Raw genomic sequence first — 18,433 nt, forward strand, 5'->3', positions numbered from 1 at the left:
GTTTTTTCAGTAGTTATGTCAGCGGTCCAAACTGCCAAACAGAGATGGCAGCCCACCTCTAAGCTTCGACTGTTGGGAACCATAGACATCATATAACTGCCTTTTCAGATTTATTTTCTCTAGAGCCACTTTATTGATTTCTTTTAAGTATAGAAATCATTTAAACCTACATTTAAGAGGATTAACAACTTGGATGGGTGTGGTAGCACACACCTGTAGTACTAACACTTAAGGAGGCTGAGGTAAGATTTCAAGTTCAAGGCCAATCTAAGCTATAATTTTCAAAAAGAAATAAAATTAATGACATTCAGTTAGAGATATATTATTGAAAATTGCCATCTTTCAATGAGAATAGTGTGGTGTTGCTGAATGTAATTTGAGGGCTGAACAGACAGATTTGAGAACAAATTATCTTTACCCTACACCTATTGTGTGTATGTAAAAACCCTTGCCTACGATAAGGTAATTTTAGAGTTACTTTTTACTCTCACAGTAGGGTGTGTGTGTGTATGTGTGCTCGCGTGTGTGTTCTTTAAGGTAATGATTTACTAAAAACTACCTTGGCACACTTATGTCCTCATTCACAGTCACAATGCACTAGGCACTCCTCCGATTTTTCTTCATAGCTTTGTACAACTTAATATTCAGGCTAGGGAAACTAGAAATCTCTTCCAGGTCAAACAGTTCCTTAAATTTATCTACAAATTTATTTTCTTTCTCCAGCCTGAATCTCATAGCCCAGAGTATAATGGTAGTGTCTTTGCAGAGATGGTCAAAGGTCATGAGAAGCTCCTCCAGGAACGGATGGGCATAGACAACATCTGCTGCCAGGATGTAGTCAAAGTTATTGGAAGACCTGGGGAAATTCCTGTCTAATGCTACTCCCCAAGATAGTTCTTTGACCCGAGGCAGATGCTTGCATTTCATTTTGGTGTTTCTGGAAATATTATATTGCAGGTTTCCAAGTAATTCAGGTAAGTCTGTAGCAATCACACGAGCACCTGTGAAAAAGAGGTTCGGATGAAAGGTGATCCTCCCGGAATATCAGTCAGGTCTCAAACCAACATGCACTCTGAGATTCTTTACAACAGGTAGATCCAAAGAAAAGACTGGGAGCACATACAGAAGGACAATGCTTTTCAGAATGGGCTCCAAAAACACTTCTGCAACCCTCTTTTTAAAAGAACAAAGCAGAATCTTGTGGTACTTCTCTATCTTGCTGGACCCCTGGGTTTTTGTCTAGCTCATCATCTTTCTCCATTTAGCTATTACAGAACAAGGGGGAAATGACCACAAGAAAAAGATTATCTCATGGCAATAATCTAAGGTCATTGCTGAAGGCCAACAGTTATTTTTGAAATGAGTCCTGAGATTTTGCAAGCTTTGAAACTTGATGAATTACATAGGGTAGCAACAAACTACCAGTACCATGCTGGCTAGTTTTTGTTTTTGTTTTTGTTTTTGTTCTTGTTTTTGTTTTTGTTTTGTTTTTTTCAACTTGACAGATGTTTCCACAAAACTGTCTTGTGAGTAGATTTGTGGGGACATTTTCTTGATTTAGGATCGATGTAAGAAGGCCTAGCCCACTGCAAATGGAGACACCCCTGACGAAGTGGTCCTTAGTTGTATAAGAAAGTAGGCTAAGCAAGCTCTGACTATCAAGCTAGTAAGTCACCCTCCTCCCTGGCCTGTTTATGAATTCTTGTCTCAGTTTCCTGCTTTGGGTTCTAATCCTTGACTTCTCAGTGATGAAATGTGACCTTAGACCTGTAAATGAAATGACCCTTTTCCTCCCCAAGTTGTTTTTTGGTCATGGTGTTTATTACAGCAACAGAAACATAACTAGGATAAGTACCACAAAGATGCTCCTGGAATCCATCAGTGCAATTTAGAGGAGCAAATCTAGGTGGAGAAATGAGTCAGGACTTACAAGCAGATCACCCATTAATAAACACCAATGGAATATGATACTGGATGTAAAGAATGGCTGCTACTATAGAAATCAGTGTAAAGCCATTGAAGGAATAAGTAATTCAACAAAGTGAAATAATATTCCAATACTCTTTGTCTCTAGAGGTGATATTCCATTAGTCATCCTTCCACTAATAGTTGCCTGAAGCACATGATTTATCTGCAAACATATTAATATTAAGAATGATCTGATTCTTCCAAAAGTTGATTTATATTTTTATTTTTTCCAATCCTAATAAATGTGATCATCAAGTCAGAAAGAAAAAAATTCTGAGCCTTTTATGTAGGACCAAAGAAGTATATGTAATATTGGACAGGAAGTGTTCATATGAGTAGAGAAAGGAATGAAAACTTTCTCAGTTCATCCCATGAAAAAGTACTGTGACATGGATGTTTATGGCTGGCTTTACCTTGCTTCCATCCTAAGCATAAATCTTTCTACCAGGAGATATGTATGTGTACAGTCTTAAAACCAAAGGTCCTAGGTGCAGGACAGGATGATTACAGGAAGAAGACAGAAGCAGTTTCTGAGGTGGGAGCAAAGAGCAGTGCCCTTTGCAGGAAGAACCTTGGCAGCAAATTCCTAGAAATTTTGTTCTTAAAAAGTGAATTTTGAACAGTAACAGAACCTAAACATAACCTATAAATAGAACTAGAATTGGGCAAAGCCATAGTAACACACAGTACAAACTAGGATAAGGAATGGAAAGCCATAAGTGCATAAGAAATGAGCTCAGAATGAACCATAACCATTTACATGTTACAGTCACATGTTAGCTATCTCTTCACATCAATTGCCAAAATATCCTTGTGAAAATTCAAATGGAAGGGAAATATGCGAGTCATTGACAGAATCCTAGGAAGACTAACCTTCACATTTAAATTTTTTAAATATATTTTTATTAGATATTGTCTTTATTTACATTTCAAATGTTATCCCCTTTCCTAGTTTCCCCTCCAAAAATCGCCTTTCCCCTCCCCCATCCCCCTGCTCCCCAACCCATCCACTCCTATTCACAGTCCTGGCATTCCCCTATACTGGGGCATAGAACCTTCACAGGACCTAAGGCCTCTCCTTCCATTGGTGACGGCCTAGGCCATCCTCTGCTACATATACAGCTAGAGCTGCAGTTCCACCATGTGTTTTCTTTGATTGGTAGTTTAGTTCCAAGGAGCTCTGGGGGTACTTGAGAGTTCATATTGATGTTCCTCCTATGGGGCTTCAGACCTCTTCAGGTCCCTGGGTACTTTCTCTGGCTCCTTCATTGGGGACCTTGTGCTCTGTCTAATGGACAATTGTGAGCATCTACTTCTGTATTTGCCAGGCACTGGCAGAAGCCCTTAGGAGACAGCTATATCCTGTCAGCAGGCTCTTGTTGGTATGTGCCATAGTGTCTGGGTTTGGTTAACCTTCACATTTTAATGTAGATAAATCTAACTTTCAACAAATCTTTTTAAAACACAGCTTGCCCATAATGTGTTGGAAGTACCAGCTACTGTATATAATGTTTTTGTTTTTACAGACACAAACATTACCAATTTTAGGATACTGACCAAATGAAGCTCATCTCTTTTTATATTTGTCTTAAATTAAAAAAATACACTAGAGAGATCAATTCTTTTTAATGAACTGAATGGCTTCCCAAAATACAGACTCTGCTCCTAGAACAGGAGGGATTCAACAGATATTGAGCAGAGTCCCTGACTCTAACCACACTATAGGAAACAACATCCAGGCAGAGGAAACTTTTTACTTCAGTATTGAGGATGACGTCAAGGATCCTGTATTTCTTCAGTGGTTAGAAAGTTGTAAATTACTAAATCTTAAATTCCTCTCAAGACTTTAAAGCCATAGGGTTGTACTTCTGAAGACCAAAGTAACTAAGATGGATTGGGGTAGCGAACCTCAGAGAAGGCAGCCAAATGAAAAGAATACATTAGAACAACAGATATCGGACTAAACCATGAAAGCCATGCCAAAAGGTAGTACTGTACATTCAGTTGGAAACAAATCCAAGGACAAACCTCTAAAAACCACAGCAGAGCTATAAGCTTCATGTGATTTCTAGTATTCCTTCCCTATTTTAACAGGCACATGTTCATAAAAGTATAGGACTCCGAGACCCCCAAAGGAATCTAGCAGGATGAATAAGTTTACCCCTTACCTAGGCTTTTAAGTTCATATTCCACAGGAAAATTTAAAATTACTTAAATAGAAAATTCTAGAAAGAAACCAGCAAAGAGATACTAACATTGGTAGAGTTTCTTGATGAACTCTGTTTTAAACAATTAAAGAGTTACACATAAACCCAGATCATAATACACTGGAAAGCAAAAGTAACTAATTTTTGATCATTGGTTTTCTTGACCAATTCCATTCAATAAAAACATACCTACTTACCAAGTAAGCTTGCCACAATGGAGACAAGCCCTGTTCCAGCTCCAATTTCAATCACATTTTTATCAACCATGTTATATTGCTTGGCATGTGTTTCCAGAAAATAGCATAGAACAAGGGCCTAGGAAATTGAGAGGAAAGGTTGTTTGAAGTAATCATAGTAAAATTAAACCTTATTACGTAAATACACCACAAATATTATGATCTGCATGTGTGCACATATGGGTGTAAGTAAATTTATGGATTTTCTTATCATATCATCAGAAGTACATCTTCTAATGGGCTCAAAATTTCGACTGGCTAGAAAATGTTCTTGTTAAGAAAGACAGAAATGAGTGAAAATACAGAGTGTGGTTGTTTAAAACTGACCATCTTTAAACTTTAACAAATCTAGAGAACTGTAAGTAATGTGTGAGGTTGGGGTGGGGCGTAGTGGTCTTGTGCCACCTTTCATGAGATACCTGGTAAAAGAGCAGCACCCTTTACGAATGTCCTGTTTATCAGTTGCGTGTAGATATGCAACTCTTTATGCTTGCTTAATTAAAACAGAGCCAATAAAATGGGAAATAAAAACATTTACTCCTCTCTTTTCTCATAGTCATAAAAACTGAAGACATCTACATTTTCATTTAGCCTACAAAGGTTGATAAAGTAAAAAACAAAACAAAACAAATTTAATTGTTGGAAGCAAACTTCCAACACTAAATTTTAGTGTTGTCTAAGATCACATAATAGAACCTTGCAACCTGTTTCCTTCTTCCAAGTAGAATACAACAATGAATGAAACTGGGAAATAATTGGGTACAGCAAATTTGTAAGAAATTATACCGATGGCCAGACAAATGCACCATAACAATCTTTGCCTTCAGTAATCTGAATCTCATGTCCAGCAAAGTGAAAGCCTTCCCAAGGAATAGTCGTTATCAGAGTTGGGATAAAACTTCTTGCCATGATCTCTGCGACCACCTGCTTGTCATCATCATCGTCTCTGGGCTCTGAAAGAAGGAAAGAAAAGAAAGGAAAAGAAAGGGAAGGGAAGGGAAGGGAAGGGGAGGGGAGGGGAGGGGAGGGGAGGGGAGGAAAGGAAAAGCAGTGGTTTCATGATAAATGAAATGAGCCAGGCCCACAGGTAAATATTACATACTTTTCCTCAGGTGAGGAATCGAGACTTAAGGTTTAACCAAGATTTTCCTAAATTTTTTAGATACTAAACTGGAAGGAGGATTGTACAGAAGGAGGAAGGGCTAATGGGAGTGGAAAAGAAAAATGAATGGGAGGAAAGGCAAATACTGCATGTTGTTTATTCTACGTTGAGCCTAGATTTTAGAATGTACATGTGGGGCTGCTTGGGGCTATGAAAGGAAAGAAATGCAAATAAGAGAGGCAGGGGAAGGTGATGTAGGTGGGTATGAAAATATGATAAAGAAACTCATTTATTTGCATGCTTACAAAAATAATAAAAAGTACTTTTAAGTCCTAAAAAAGAAAACCTGCCTTTGCCTTCCCTCTCCCTCTCCCAGCATGGAGGCCACAGCAAGAAGAATAAGAAGGGGAAGAGCATCTCCTTAACGGACTTTCCGACTGAGGATGGGGGAGCTGGTGGAGGAAGCACCTATGCCACCAAACCGGCCAGCTGGACTGATAAAATAGACGATCTGGAAGCAGATGTGCCAACAACTTGGCATAATGATGATGATGTGTACAGGGCGCCTCCAGTTAACCATTCCATCCTTCCCACTGCTCAGGAGCCCAATATCAACTGGAGCTGTCTTCTCAAGTCGCCTCCCTACACTGCTTTCCTAGGGAATCTGCCCTATGATGCGAGAGAAGACTCCATTAAGGATTTCTCTAGAGGATTAAATATCAGCACTTTACCCTTTCCACGTGATCCCAGCAATCCAGACAGGTTGAAAGGTTTCGGCTATGAGAATTTGCAGACCTTGATTCTCTGCTCAGTGCTCTGAGTCTCAATGAAGAGTCTCTAGGTAACAGGAGAATTTGAGTGGATGCTGCTGATCAAGCATGGGATAAAGATGGGGATGACCGTTCTTTTGGTCGAGGTAGAAATTGGGATTCTGACAAAATAGACACAGACTGGAGGGCCCATCCCACCACGGACAGCTTTGATGACTACCCACCTAGAAAAGGCGATGATAGCTTTGGAGACAAGTATTGATCGAGATCATTACGATTCAGACTGGTATCAGGACGTGTATAGGGACGGATATTGGGGCTGGGATCGCTATGATAACCGAGGTTATGACTCCAGGATAGGCGGTGGCAGAAGAGCGTTTGGAAGTGGGTACTGGAGGGATGATGACTTCAGAGGAGGTGGGGACCACTATGAAGACGGATATGACAGACAGGATGATCGCTCATAGAGCTCAAGGGATGATTACTCTCAGGACAATTATAGGCGTGATGATAGAGGTTCCCCCCACCAAAAAGACCCAAATGAAATCTAAAGCCTTGGAACACTCCTAAAGAAGATTACTCTGCTAGCACCACCCAGTCCAGCCGAGCGGCTTCTGTCTTTGGAGGGGCAAAGCTTGTTGACACAGCTGCTAGAGGAAGAGAAGGCGAGGAGCGGGTACAGAAGGAGCAGAAGCTTCAGCATCAGCGGGATGAGCCAAAACTAGACCGTCGGGCCTAGGAGTGACACAAAAGTTGGCGAAGTGAAGAAACTCAGGAAAGAGAACGGTCAAGGACAGGAAGTGAGTTATTGCAGACTGGGACCTCGGCCACACCTGGCAGAGAGAGAGAGAGAGAGAGAGAGAGAGAGAGAGAGAGAGAGAGAGAGAGAGAGAGAGAGAGAGAGAGAGAGAGAGAGAGAGAGAGATCTAGAAAATGAAACCCCTAAATAAAGAAGAAGACTGTCACTGTTCAGCCTCTCAGCCTCGTAAACCTGACCAGCCTCTAAAGGTAATGCCAGCCCCTCCACCAAAGGAGAATGCGTGGATGCAGTGAAGCTCTAACCCTCCGGCTCAATCTCAGAGTTCAGACACAGAGCAGCTATCCCCTACAAGTGGGAGGGAAAGTAGCTCAGGCTCAGCCGTCTGAAGAAGGATCATCAAGGAAAAATGAAAATAAAGTCGATGGGGTGAGTCCCACAAAAGGCTAAACTGGAAGCTCCAGCCATGGCCCCGGGGATGGAGGGAGCAGAGGTCACTGGAAGGAGTTGGATAGGAAGGACGTCAAAAAAAGATCAAGACTCCAGATCTGTACCCGAGCCAAAGAGATCTGAGGAGATTCCAGCCTCCAAGTTCAGTTCTGCAAGCAAGTATGCTGCTCTGTCTGTTGACGGTGAGAATGAGGATGAGGGAGAGGTCTGCACTGAGTAGACCTCCACACCCTGTGCTTTCTCCTGGTCTCCACCCTGGAACATTCAAGAGCAAATCAAACCTCTATCCAGACAAGACTAAATAAACTCACCATCTCCTGCAGACCTTTCTAAACTTTTTTTGTTTTAAATGAAATGAAATTCTTTTGCATGCTGCTGCAGCCTGTTAAAAGTATCGAAGTAACTGGAGAATCACCGTTGTAGCCAGAGAAGTGGCTACGGTTTCTTGAATGGGGAAGTTGTGTGTGATGATACCAAGAAGTTACCTGTGTGACTAGTGCCTGGGGCTCCATTCAGCAGAAATGCAGTGACAGAGAGGCAGTCACATCAGTTAGACAGTAGAGAAAGATGCAAAGGAGAGAAAGTGAGATTTCTACATTCTAATTCTTATCCTAAGGTGGCACCCGTGAATTCCCAAATATTACCTGAATAAATTTCCCGTCCTTAGAGAGGTAGCTCTAGTCCCCCAAGCTGTTTTAGTCTCCAGGAAGACTGCCAACCCCTCTGCTTTAGTTCTGACTTCAACAGGGCCAGCCTAGGCAGAACTGTTTTATTCTTCTTTACCCCCACAAGGGGGTAGTTGGGAGTGAGTCTACTACACTAACGAGTAGTTCTGCTTGGGAACCACAATGAATGGGAAGCTCAATCGTGGTTGAAAAGCTTTGGGGAGGTTATCGATTATATTTTATACCAGGTAGTAAGAGAAAGGTGTGACCTCCAGTAAACACATGAACAAAATGGTCATTTCGGGATGAGGAAGCACTTAGGGGTAGTGGGAAGCTCTAGTCTTGTGTATCCTAGTTTTGTCCCTTCTAAACTGTCCTTTCTAGAAGTTCAAATATATCCACATTCTTTGAAAACCTGTCATTCTGGTCATCTTATGTTCTCGATGACACTTAGCATCCCAGAGCTGTCTGTGAGTCACACACCTCCCACGGATATTGTGTATTGGCCACAAAAAACTGTGGCCTGAGGAATCACTGTTTTTCTCAAGCAAAACCAGCTCTGTATTATCTTTGATTCCTGCCCCTATCTGCCTGCTCCTGCTGCTTTAATCACAAACTGATGGGCTTGGGCGGCAAATAGGGGTGTGTAAATGGGGTGAGTTGGAGGTCTTCAGCTTGATTGGGGAGGTTTAAGGTTTCTATAATTTCCTTCCCTGGAGCCCCACACCGGTGCCTGAGTTTATAATGTATGTGACCTAGACTGTGGTTTTCTGCTTAAGAGGGTTGGATTCCTTATTCCCCTCAAGAATAAAGGATAATGCAAAGAATTATTGAGCAAGGTCCTGATTTCTCTTGCAACACTGTAGCTTGACCTGTCTGTTTTGATGTGCATCTTTTAGTGGTCAGTTCCAAAGATGGCAAACCTCCCTGTTGTGGGTAGTCAAGTACCTGCAGACAAATGATAACTTGGTCTTAGCACAAGGTCAGGGGTTGACTGATGTTCCTCTCTTGAATACATGTACAATTTGTACAAAAATATCTTCTATGAAAATGATTTGTAATCTGTACTCATTACTTGCGAGATGTTTTGAGATGTAAAATCCCATCCTTTGGCTTGAGGCTTTTTTGTTTTTCTCCAAATAAATCCAGTATTTAAAAAAAAAAAAAAAGAAAGAAAACCAGAAGCGTTTTAGGTCAATGTGTTGAATGACACTAGTCTTGGTGAGGAATACTCATTGTTTATCTTTTTGCCTTCTGTGCATAAAACATATATTGTAAGAAAAATATAGCCTTTCTTATCCAAGGTACTTCTAAATAGTCATTGACATTAGATGAAATTAACGAGCAAACTATTTAAAAGGATTGGCACAGCAAGATGGCTTAGTGGGTAAATAACCTTGTTGTCAAGCTGAGGACCTAAATCCAGTCTCTAGAACCCACACTGTAGAAAAAAAGAATTGATTCTCCCAAGTTGTCCTCTTACATTCACACATAACCTCATCACTCCTACCTTCAATTTAAAAACAATGTGAGAATAAAAATGTTACAGAATTTAATGGAACTTTTCATATGTCAGGGCCTCACTTGTCTCTAGGATGTTCACTGGAGTTGATATCACCATCATCTATTTCTGTAACTCTAAATGAAGCACAAAATAACCAATATACTTAAAAAAAACATATCTTAAGGGCCATCACTGACTTCAACCAGATTAAAAGAAAGATTGGTGATGGAGTATAAGATCTTGACTTCTACAGCAACTACACAGTATGACTCCCAATGTCTTGGTAATATTTAGTAACCTATAATTTATGACCTCTGGTCTTTCAGAAGAAAACAAAGATACTTAATTCTATCCAACAATATACTCCTGTGCTGTTTATAATCATGTGTTTATATGTAGTTATTTTGGTTCTATGCATAGCACCAAAACATCTAGCACTGTGCTTTCCATCTCCTATAAACATTGGCTCTCAGAGATGCACAGAGGGAAAAAGATAAACAATAGGTATTCCTCACCAAGACTAGTGTCATTCAATACATTGACCTGAAATTCTTCTTAAGCAACCATAACCATTTATATTCAGGGATCAAATATTTAACTATAACTTTCATCTCATTACATACACTTGGTTTGCTGCGAATGACATGGTGACAGTATCAACATTTGTTGTAGACATTCTTTAGGAAAAATCAGAGATACTAATTGCTTCCTTGACCTCTAGCTGAATTTCTCCTCTTGGGCCTCCTTGACCACTCCTTATAAATATCATAGTCCTTTGACAAATCATCTAAGGTACCAAGGATTAGTAGATATTAGAGCACAGCAAGTCTAAGGGGAGTCTCCAGGAGTTTCAGTCATTGTTTTAAAAACTGGACTAGTGAAACTGTACTTGTAGAGTCTGATGTATCTAATTTTGCACATTAGTGTTATTTTAAAAGTGAGTTGACCACATTAGTGCTGTTATTTAAGAAGTGAATGACAGCAAATGTGTCTCTGACTTTTCACTTTGTCTTTCTGGAAAAAAAAAAAGAACGCATCATTTCATTTTGATAGTCACAACAACTTTACCTCTACAAGAAAATGAAATCTTAGCAACCTATATGAATATTCTATTATAATGAAAAATTAAACTTTAATAATTTTTATAATTAAAAATTAAAATCATAGAGGATCCTTATTCATATTAGTAAAATATCACAGGTTAGTCAAAGTAGCAAAGTTATATATATAAAAAATACATAATCAAGGAATTGTTTTACAATTATGTTATTATCAGGTTTGTCTACCTTAGAGCTTTTTCATACAAAATATTCTGTACCATTTTAAAGCTATTAATCTTTCCTGACAGGGATTTAAAATCTACCACGTGTTCTTGTTCTCTTGAGAACAAAAGAGATTGTAAATGTGATGTGAAAATTAGCACAATTCTGCCACATTTCATTGATGCTTTTCTTTAGAAGAATTCAAGCAGTGAATCCTCTCTGCTTCTGGACTGCAACCTTCAGAAACAAAGGTTTGTCTATATCTCCTTTTCTACATTTAAAGTCAGTAGAAACAATAAAATAGGAGAAGGTTAGAACACAGAGGCACACAGAAAAGAGAAAAAATACTAGCTCTTTAATAGCTATGACAAGTGAATTTGAACTTCTATATGAGGACTGTCATCAAAACCTGTCAGCAAAATTTAAAGTAAAATCCACCCTTCTAAGTGAAATAGACTGTCATTCAACTGAATCTTCTATTCAAAGAAGAACTCTATGGCTGCACACTTATTGAAAAGTTATTAAAAATGTATTCAGATTAGTAAAATGTCACAGGCTAACATAAAAGATATGGTGCTGAATACTTTGGCAGCATCAAAATCTTGAGGTTTTTTTTTTTTTTTCTTTTTACTAAAATAGAACACTCATAAGATTCCAGAAATATTTCCAGTCTTTTGGTCTGCTATTTTCAATGAAATAGCTTAAACAATACTGTATTCTCTCTCTCTCTCTCTCTCTCTCTCTCTCTCTCTCTCTCTCCCTCTATCTATCTATCTATCTATCTATCTATCTATCTATCTATCTATCTATCTATCTATCTGTAGATATCTATCTGTCTGTCTATCTGTCTGTCTGTCTGTCTGTCTGTCTGTCTATCTATCTATCTATCTATCTGTAGATATCTATCTATCTATCTATCTATCTATCTATCTATCTATCTATATATCTATCTATCTGTAGATATCTATCTATCTATCTATCTATCTATCTATCTATCTATCTAATATTAATTTGGGAATTTGTTATTCTTTCACTGACACATGATCTCACCAAATAGTTCAAGTTAATTTTGGACTCCAAATTCTTCTACTTCTGCTTCCTGCCTGTTAGGATCAGACCTTTGTCACTGTGTATAGATGTACAGTTACAGACATGTTTTATACATATGAAAACATGATTGTAATTATAGAGAAATCTTATGTTCCACATTTATTTTATTTTTTATGCATATGGTTGTTTTTATTGGATATTTGTCTTTACAGTAGAGAAAAAAAAATCTTGTCTTATTGAGATTATTCAAGATGCAAGTGGAAAACAAAGGAAAAAACATTAGTTGTTGCACTAAGACATTGATACTGGGGTCAAAAATGGAAAGACAATAAAAAACCAATAATATTTGGTAAGTATTATTAAAAAAATAGGCATCTCTGAAGTGTTTTGGGAGTGCCCTGATAGGTTGGTTTAATCAAGAAAAGCATACTAAAGAAAAATGACATTTGCACTCAGAGAATCCTTGTATAAGACTGGCCTGACCAGGCTTGAGGGTAGTGATGCAGTCTGAGGCAATATATTTTCTATGCTAGCTAGAGACATACAATGATAGCATTAGAGTTGCTCATTAATACATATTAAAAATTTAAAAAGCAACCTTAATAAATATATGCTAAATAAACTAATTTCCTCACAATACACTTAGGATGTTAGAAAGAAGTTAAATTTACCAATACAATCCACCTCAGATGTCCCCAAACTCAGGTTTGAATGTCACTATTCAATGCCAGTTACTGTAACCAAGGGGTGATGTACATCACCACTTCAAAAACACCCCCCTCCTAGTTGGCTTCTCGACTGCTGCCTTCATGAAGATTCTTACTGCCTTTTGAGCAGTCAGCTTTGTCTCAAGGAATCCTGTATCAAACAATTTGAGACTTTCTTTGATTAGTACTGCAGTTGATACAGTTGACAGGTTTTTGCACCCTCTAGTCATCTCCCTTTACTCTCACATTCCTTATTTCTGTTCCTTCACTCATACCTTGCAACTATTCATCTAATGTAAATCCCTTGTATGCCTAATTCTATTTTGGCATTACTTCTGGAAAAACCTAGAGACAGGCAGTGTGCACAATGCCAAGTAATCAGCTGAAGTAACATGTTTGGGAATTGTGGTGTACTGGGATCATGAAACATTAGACGGGGATGTGGAGTCTGCTCCACTCCCGAAGATTCCAGGAGCTGCAACACTCTGATGCTTGTACAAGCAGCTTCTGGGACTGTGGCATGTACTTAGAATAGTTAAGGTGAATGAAGCTTTAGAGAACTTAGATTACAGTGTAGCACCAGGTACACACAGGGAGGCATTTTTATTTCTCATCCTAGTCTTAGTTTCAATCAGAATATAAATATGTGGCATCTGAAAATTCTCAAATCTTCCTACAAGTACTGAAATAGGAGGACTGATCTTTGGTCTTACTCCATCTTTTCCTAGCCCAAGATATTAAGTGTAAAAGGATAGGACAGATAAACATCCTTCAGTACTTGAGAACCCAATGTTCCTCTACTTGGTAGAAGCCTTGCCAACAAAATGTCATGTGGCTTGGCTGCAACAACACACACTTAATCCCCTCAGTATTCTACATTGGAACACTTTTACATTTTTAATTGGCTGCATAGATGATTGTGAGGTGTGTTTGCTCCTGTAATAAAATATTTTCATACTTACTCAAAATCATCTTGATATACTTCCACTTCTGCTGTAATTTGTGAAACCAACATGTACACATTTAAAGCCAAGAATTGATACTAATGGCAATGAAAAATTACAAAGTTCTATTCATAAACCACACAGAAATTACATTTGCATTCAAAATATCTGAATGGTTGAGCTCTCTGCTATTACAATTTACACTTGTAGGTCTGCAAAGCATTGACATTTAAACCAGGTAGGCAGCAAGCTCTGGGCTTGCATCCAACTCTCTCTGCCTGCAAGATAGGCTCACTTAGGGTAGAAACCATCTGTGAAACCTGGTGTGACCATAAAAAGAAACAGGTTTATGGTTATTTGAAAACATCTACAGTAAGTATAGATCTTATCTAAGAGGGACAGAAAGAAAATAGAAGATAATTTTGTATGTACTAAACTAATACATAAAAGTTAGCACTTTTATCTCAATGATGATCATTATATGTAGTAACCTATGCAAAGCCATACTTTATATGCAAGACTTTAAAAATGGTGGTCCAGTTGCAAATACTCAAATTTCAATTCTTAATTCTAGAAGCCAAATTATGTCATATATTTTTGCCCCTAATCAACAGTCAAAAAACCAATAAATACTTGTTGGAGGTATTTTGTAACCTAAATTCATCTTTTATCCAAACATCATTAAAATATACAGTTTGTGTATAGAACTATTTTGCTCTCTCACTCAAACTTCTTAAAAAATAATCACAATAATTTATTTGGTGTATTGCATTTGCTTTAAAATGTTCATTTTTGGAGATCAAAGAAAACCTCTAAAATCCTCTTATGTCTTTCATAGATTAATTTATTATTGTCAGCCAAAATTATACCTATTATATCATCAGGATCATTGATGTTTGACATTATTGAGTTAGTAAATGCAAGTGAAAATACAATTAATAAGCCCTGGTTACCTTTAAGGCTAATGAAGACTGCAAAAAGAAAGGGTTTTTATAGTCTCTTAATGGTTTGTCTACCCATGATTGTTCAAATTACAAGAAGAAACAAAATTATTTACCTTTGTAGGTCTCTTTGTGAGTAATGTTGTGAGTTACTGTGAGGTCCATCAAATGTCGAATTAATGAATAGCAATATGTTGATATTTTCTTGATTGTGTGTTGAACAATAAGTAAATGGTACACTAAAATATCAAATGCCAATAGTTAATTCAAAATCTGTAGTAAGCATAACTATATTTACTTAATAATTTAGCTTCTTATATAGCTGAGAAAATCATAGTAAAATATTACCAAATTAGAGTGTCAACTAATTTACCTACCAGGTGGTGGTTTAGGTACCTTCTATCTTTATGTGTCCACAGCACACAGGCAAAGGTTTACAGAAAGCTCAAATACTGTACGCCACTCAGAGTAGGTAATTGGATTTATCTTACATAAACTGTTAGTCTCTGAAAACAACAATTAGATATTTCTGCTTCTCAATTCGACTTCACATGACAACCCCACTACTTCCATAATAATATAAAACTTTCTTCCAAAGATCCCATGTACCTTTCCAAATAACCAAATTTTCTTTGTAGTATGCCTCTGTAAGTTAGAAACTAAGCTATTTCCCTACAGTTTATACACTATAATACCTAAAGTTACATAATACCATCAAAGTCATAGAGCTTCAAGAATAGCAAGACATTTTCCTCCAAGTTTTCCATTTCTCCTATTAAAGGAAGCAGTCTTTATTATATCTGTCTTCCTAGAGATGAGTATTTGGTCAATATTAAGGTTGGACATACCTAAAAGTGTTAGCTGAGTTTATAGAAGGTAAAAGAGTATCATCCACAGCTTGTGATCTGCTGCTGAAGTCTCTGGTAGTGCTTGCAAGGCTGACTCCTGAGCTTGTAGTTCTCTACTGTATACCCTGGCAACAAATCCAAGCAGAAAGGATTAGCGTCTGACAGCTGCAGTTTCTCTGCCTCTGGTTGCACAACAGTGACATTGTGAAGCCTGAAGCAAAGACTGAAGAACAGTAAGAATGTTCCATGACTGCCTGGGAACACAACTAGAGCTTTTAAATATACACCACTCCTGCAGTGAGAACATAGGCTACTTAGACGAAGCAAACTCAGTTTTCTATTCTGATGCCAAAAGTTATTTTAAGACTCTGTGGCTATGATGTCCTATGAAATAGACACCATATGGTTTTCATGTCATCTATCTGGGTGTCAACATGGTTTTTAGAATCTAACAACTACACCAGTATGTGAGTAGCATTATTTTCTACCCAAGAATCAAATAACCACAATTTCTTCTCACTGGGGCTGAACAAACAGAGTAAGATATGGTTCACTGAGCATCTACAAACCAGCACATAGGTATACATCTCAGGGCATACACAAATTCCATTTCTCTGATAATGCTAGCCTTAATGACACAGGAGGAATCAAAGCTAAGCAAGACTGCAGACGCAGGAGTGTGAGTACAACTTCAAGAAATACTTTTATACCATGACATACACAGAGTTAAGCATCACGAAACTAAGTATTCATTAGTCATATCAGTAACTGCTTATGATTTGGAGCTATTACCTACTATATTTCTTACCTTTCTTCATTATAAAACAGGATTATAAAAGTCACAGAAGATGTACTTGGGGAATAAATATTATAGGTAAAACATTCCTGGAATCGCAAAACTGTACAGAATGTATACTGTTATGTACAGCCAGTAAATTTTTGTCAGAAGACAACCTACACTTTTGACTGTTTAAAATACAAATGAATAATGACTTGATAAACAAAAATTATATACCTCTTCTCATGGAGTTATTTGAAAGATCACAAAATCTCCAATGGTAGATTTATACGATGCAGAACTCCCAAGTCAATATTATATTAACCAACATGACAATAATTATTTGTTACACTGAAGAGTAATTGGAGACTTATGCCCCTCTGGTTGTGCCTTACAGAAGGCTTCCATGTCTATTAGGAAAGCAAATGTTAAACACATACACAGATACATACACATACATACATATACATACACTTCTGCTTCATGATATCACAGCACTACCAAAGCAGTCAAAAATTCTAGGAATTACTGATTACTGGTTGCTGCGGTTTGGATGTGTGATGTTCCTGTTTGGTTGATGTCCCTGGGAGGCCTGTTCTTGTCTGAGGGGAGGTAGAGTCGGAGTAGATCTACAGAAGAAGGTAGGAGTGAGAGACTAGAGGGAGGTAAGAGAGGGGAAACTCCAGCAGGGCTGTAATTTATGAAAGAATAATAGAAATTGATAGAAAGGAAGGAAGGAGAGGAGAGGAGAAGAGAAGAGAAGAGAAGAGAAGAGGAAAAAAGAAAAGGAAAGAAAAGAAAAGAAAAGAAAAGAGAAGGAAAGAAAAGAAAAGAAAAGAAAAGAGAAGGAAAGAAAAGAAAAGAAAAGAAAATTAAAGTGGTGGGTCGCTGTTGGAGAGGTTGGTGAGATGGAACTTGAAGTTTACCTCCCAGCTTAACTGCAGCTTTCTCATTAGCCCAGATGTAAATCTTTACCACCAGGCCTACCCCACCATGATAGACTTTATCTCCTCAAAATCTGAAAGCAAATCCTTTCTGGAACTAGAAGGATGGCTCAGCAATTAACAGCTGCTACTGGTCTTTCGGATAACCAGGGTTAGTTCCAGTACCCATAAGCTAGCTCATAACCAATTGTATCTTCAGTTCCAGGCTAAACTAATAGCTCTTACCTGTGCTTTTCAACTGGCACAGGGACAATCCCTAAACACTTATACAGACTCCAAACATGCTTTCCATATCCTCCTGTCTCACACTGCTATCTGGAAGGAGCATAGGTTACTTACAACAGAAGGAGGATGAGTAGCAAATACAAACCAAATTATGGCCATGCTAAAGGCCTCCCATCTCCCCACTGCTATTGGAATTGTCCACTGCAGATCCCACCAGACAGATGACTCTGTTGTCTCCAGGAAAAACTACCAAGCTGACAAGGCAGCTAGAGCTTCAACCCTTAAGGGCCTAGACTAGTGTCATCCACCACAGGATATTCTTACACAGTACAACCCACATCCCATCTCTCACCCTTTGACACTCCTTAAACTCTATCCTATTGTCACCAGCTCTTTCATCCTAACAGCAAGCATTGCTTTTTGTATTGGTTATTTTATTTATTTATATTCCAAATGTTATTTCCATTTCAGGATTCCCCTCTGAAAATCCCCTATCCCATCCCTTCTCTCCCTCGCTTCTATGAGGGTACATTCCCACTCACTCACTCACACCTTCCTAACCACCCTAGCATTCTCCTATGCTGGGACATGGAGCCTTCACAGGACCAAGGGCCTCCTCTCCCATTGATTCCAGATAAGTCCGTCCTCTGTTGCATATGCAGCTGGATCCCATGGGTCCCTTCATTGTACTCTTTGGTTGGTGGTTTAGTCCTTAAGAATTCTGGGGGGAGGGGGTGCGTCTGGTTGGTTAATATTGTTGTTCTTCCTATGGGGTGGCAAACCCCTTCAGCTCTTTCAGTACTTCCACTAACTCCTCCACTGGAGTCCCCATGCTCAGTCCAATGATTGGCTTCAAAAAAACTGCATCAGTATTGGTCAGGCTCTGGAAGAGCCTCTCAGGAGACAGCTATACCAGGTTCCTATCCTTAAGCACTTCTTGGCATCAGCAGTAGAGTCTGGGTTTGATGATGTTTGCATATGGGATGGATCTGCAGGTGGGGCAGTCTCTGGAAGGCCTGTCCTTCAGTCTCAGCTCCACTCTTTGTCCCTGTATTTCCTTTAGACAGGAGCAATT

At 38.6% G+C, this 18,433-nt stretch overlaps 1 protein-coding gene and 1 pseudogene across 1 annotated transcript; one reads left to right on the forward strand and one right to left on the reverse strand.

The window, feature by feature from the left end:
- Nucleotides 1-597: 597 nt before the first annotated feature.
- Nucleotides 598-14,728, reverse strand: LOC110303609 (protein-lysine methyltransferase METTL21E). The gene is made up of 4 exons (XM_021174759.1): nucleotides 14,680-14,728; nucleotides 5,198-5,364; nucleotides 4,373-4,490; nucleotides 598-1,001 (listed from the first exon to the last, which is right to left on the reverse strand). Exons 1-4 carry the CDS (start codon nucleotides 14,726-14,728, stop codon nucleotides 598-600), a joined length of 738 nt encoding a protein of 245 aa, XP_021030418.1.
- LOC110307392 lies at nucleotides 5,738-7,710 on the forward strand (annotated as a pseudogene).
- Nucleotides 14,729-18,433: the final 3,705 nt, after the last annotated feature.

This window comes from Mus caroli, chromosome 1 (assembly GCF_900094665.2).
Source record: "Mus caroli chromosome 1, CAROLI_EIJ_v1.1, whole genome shotgun sequence".
NCBI lineage: Eukaryota > Metazoa > Chordata > Mammalia > Rodentia > Muridae > Mus > Mus caroli.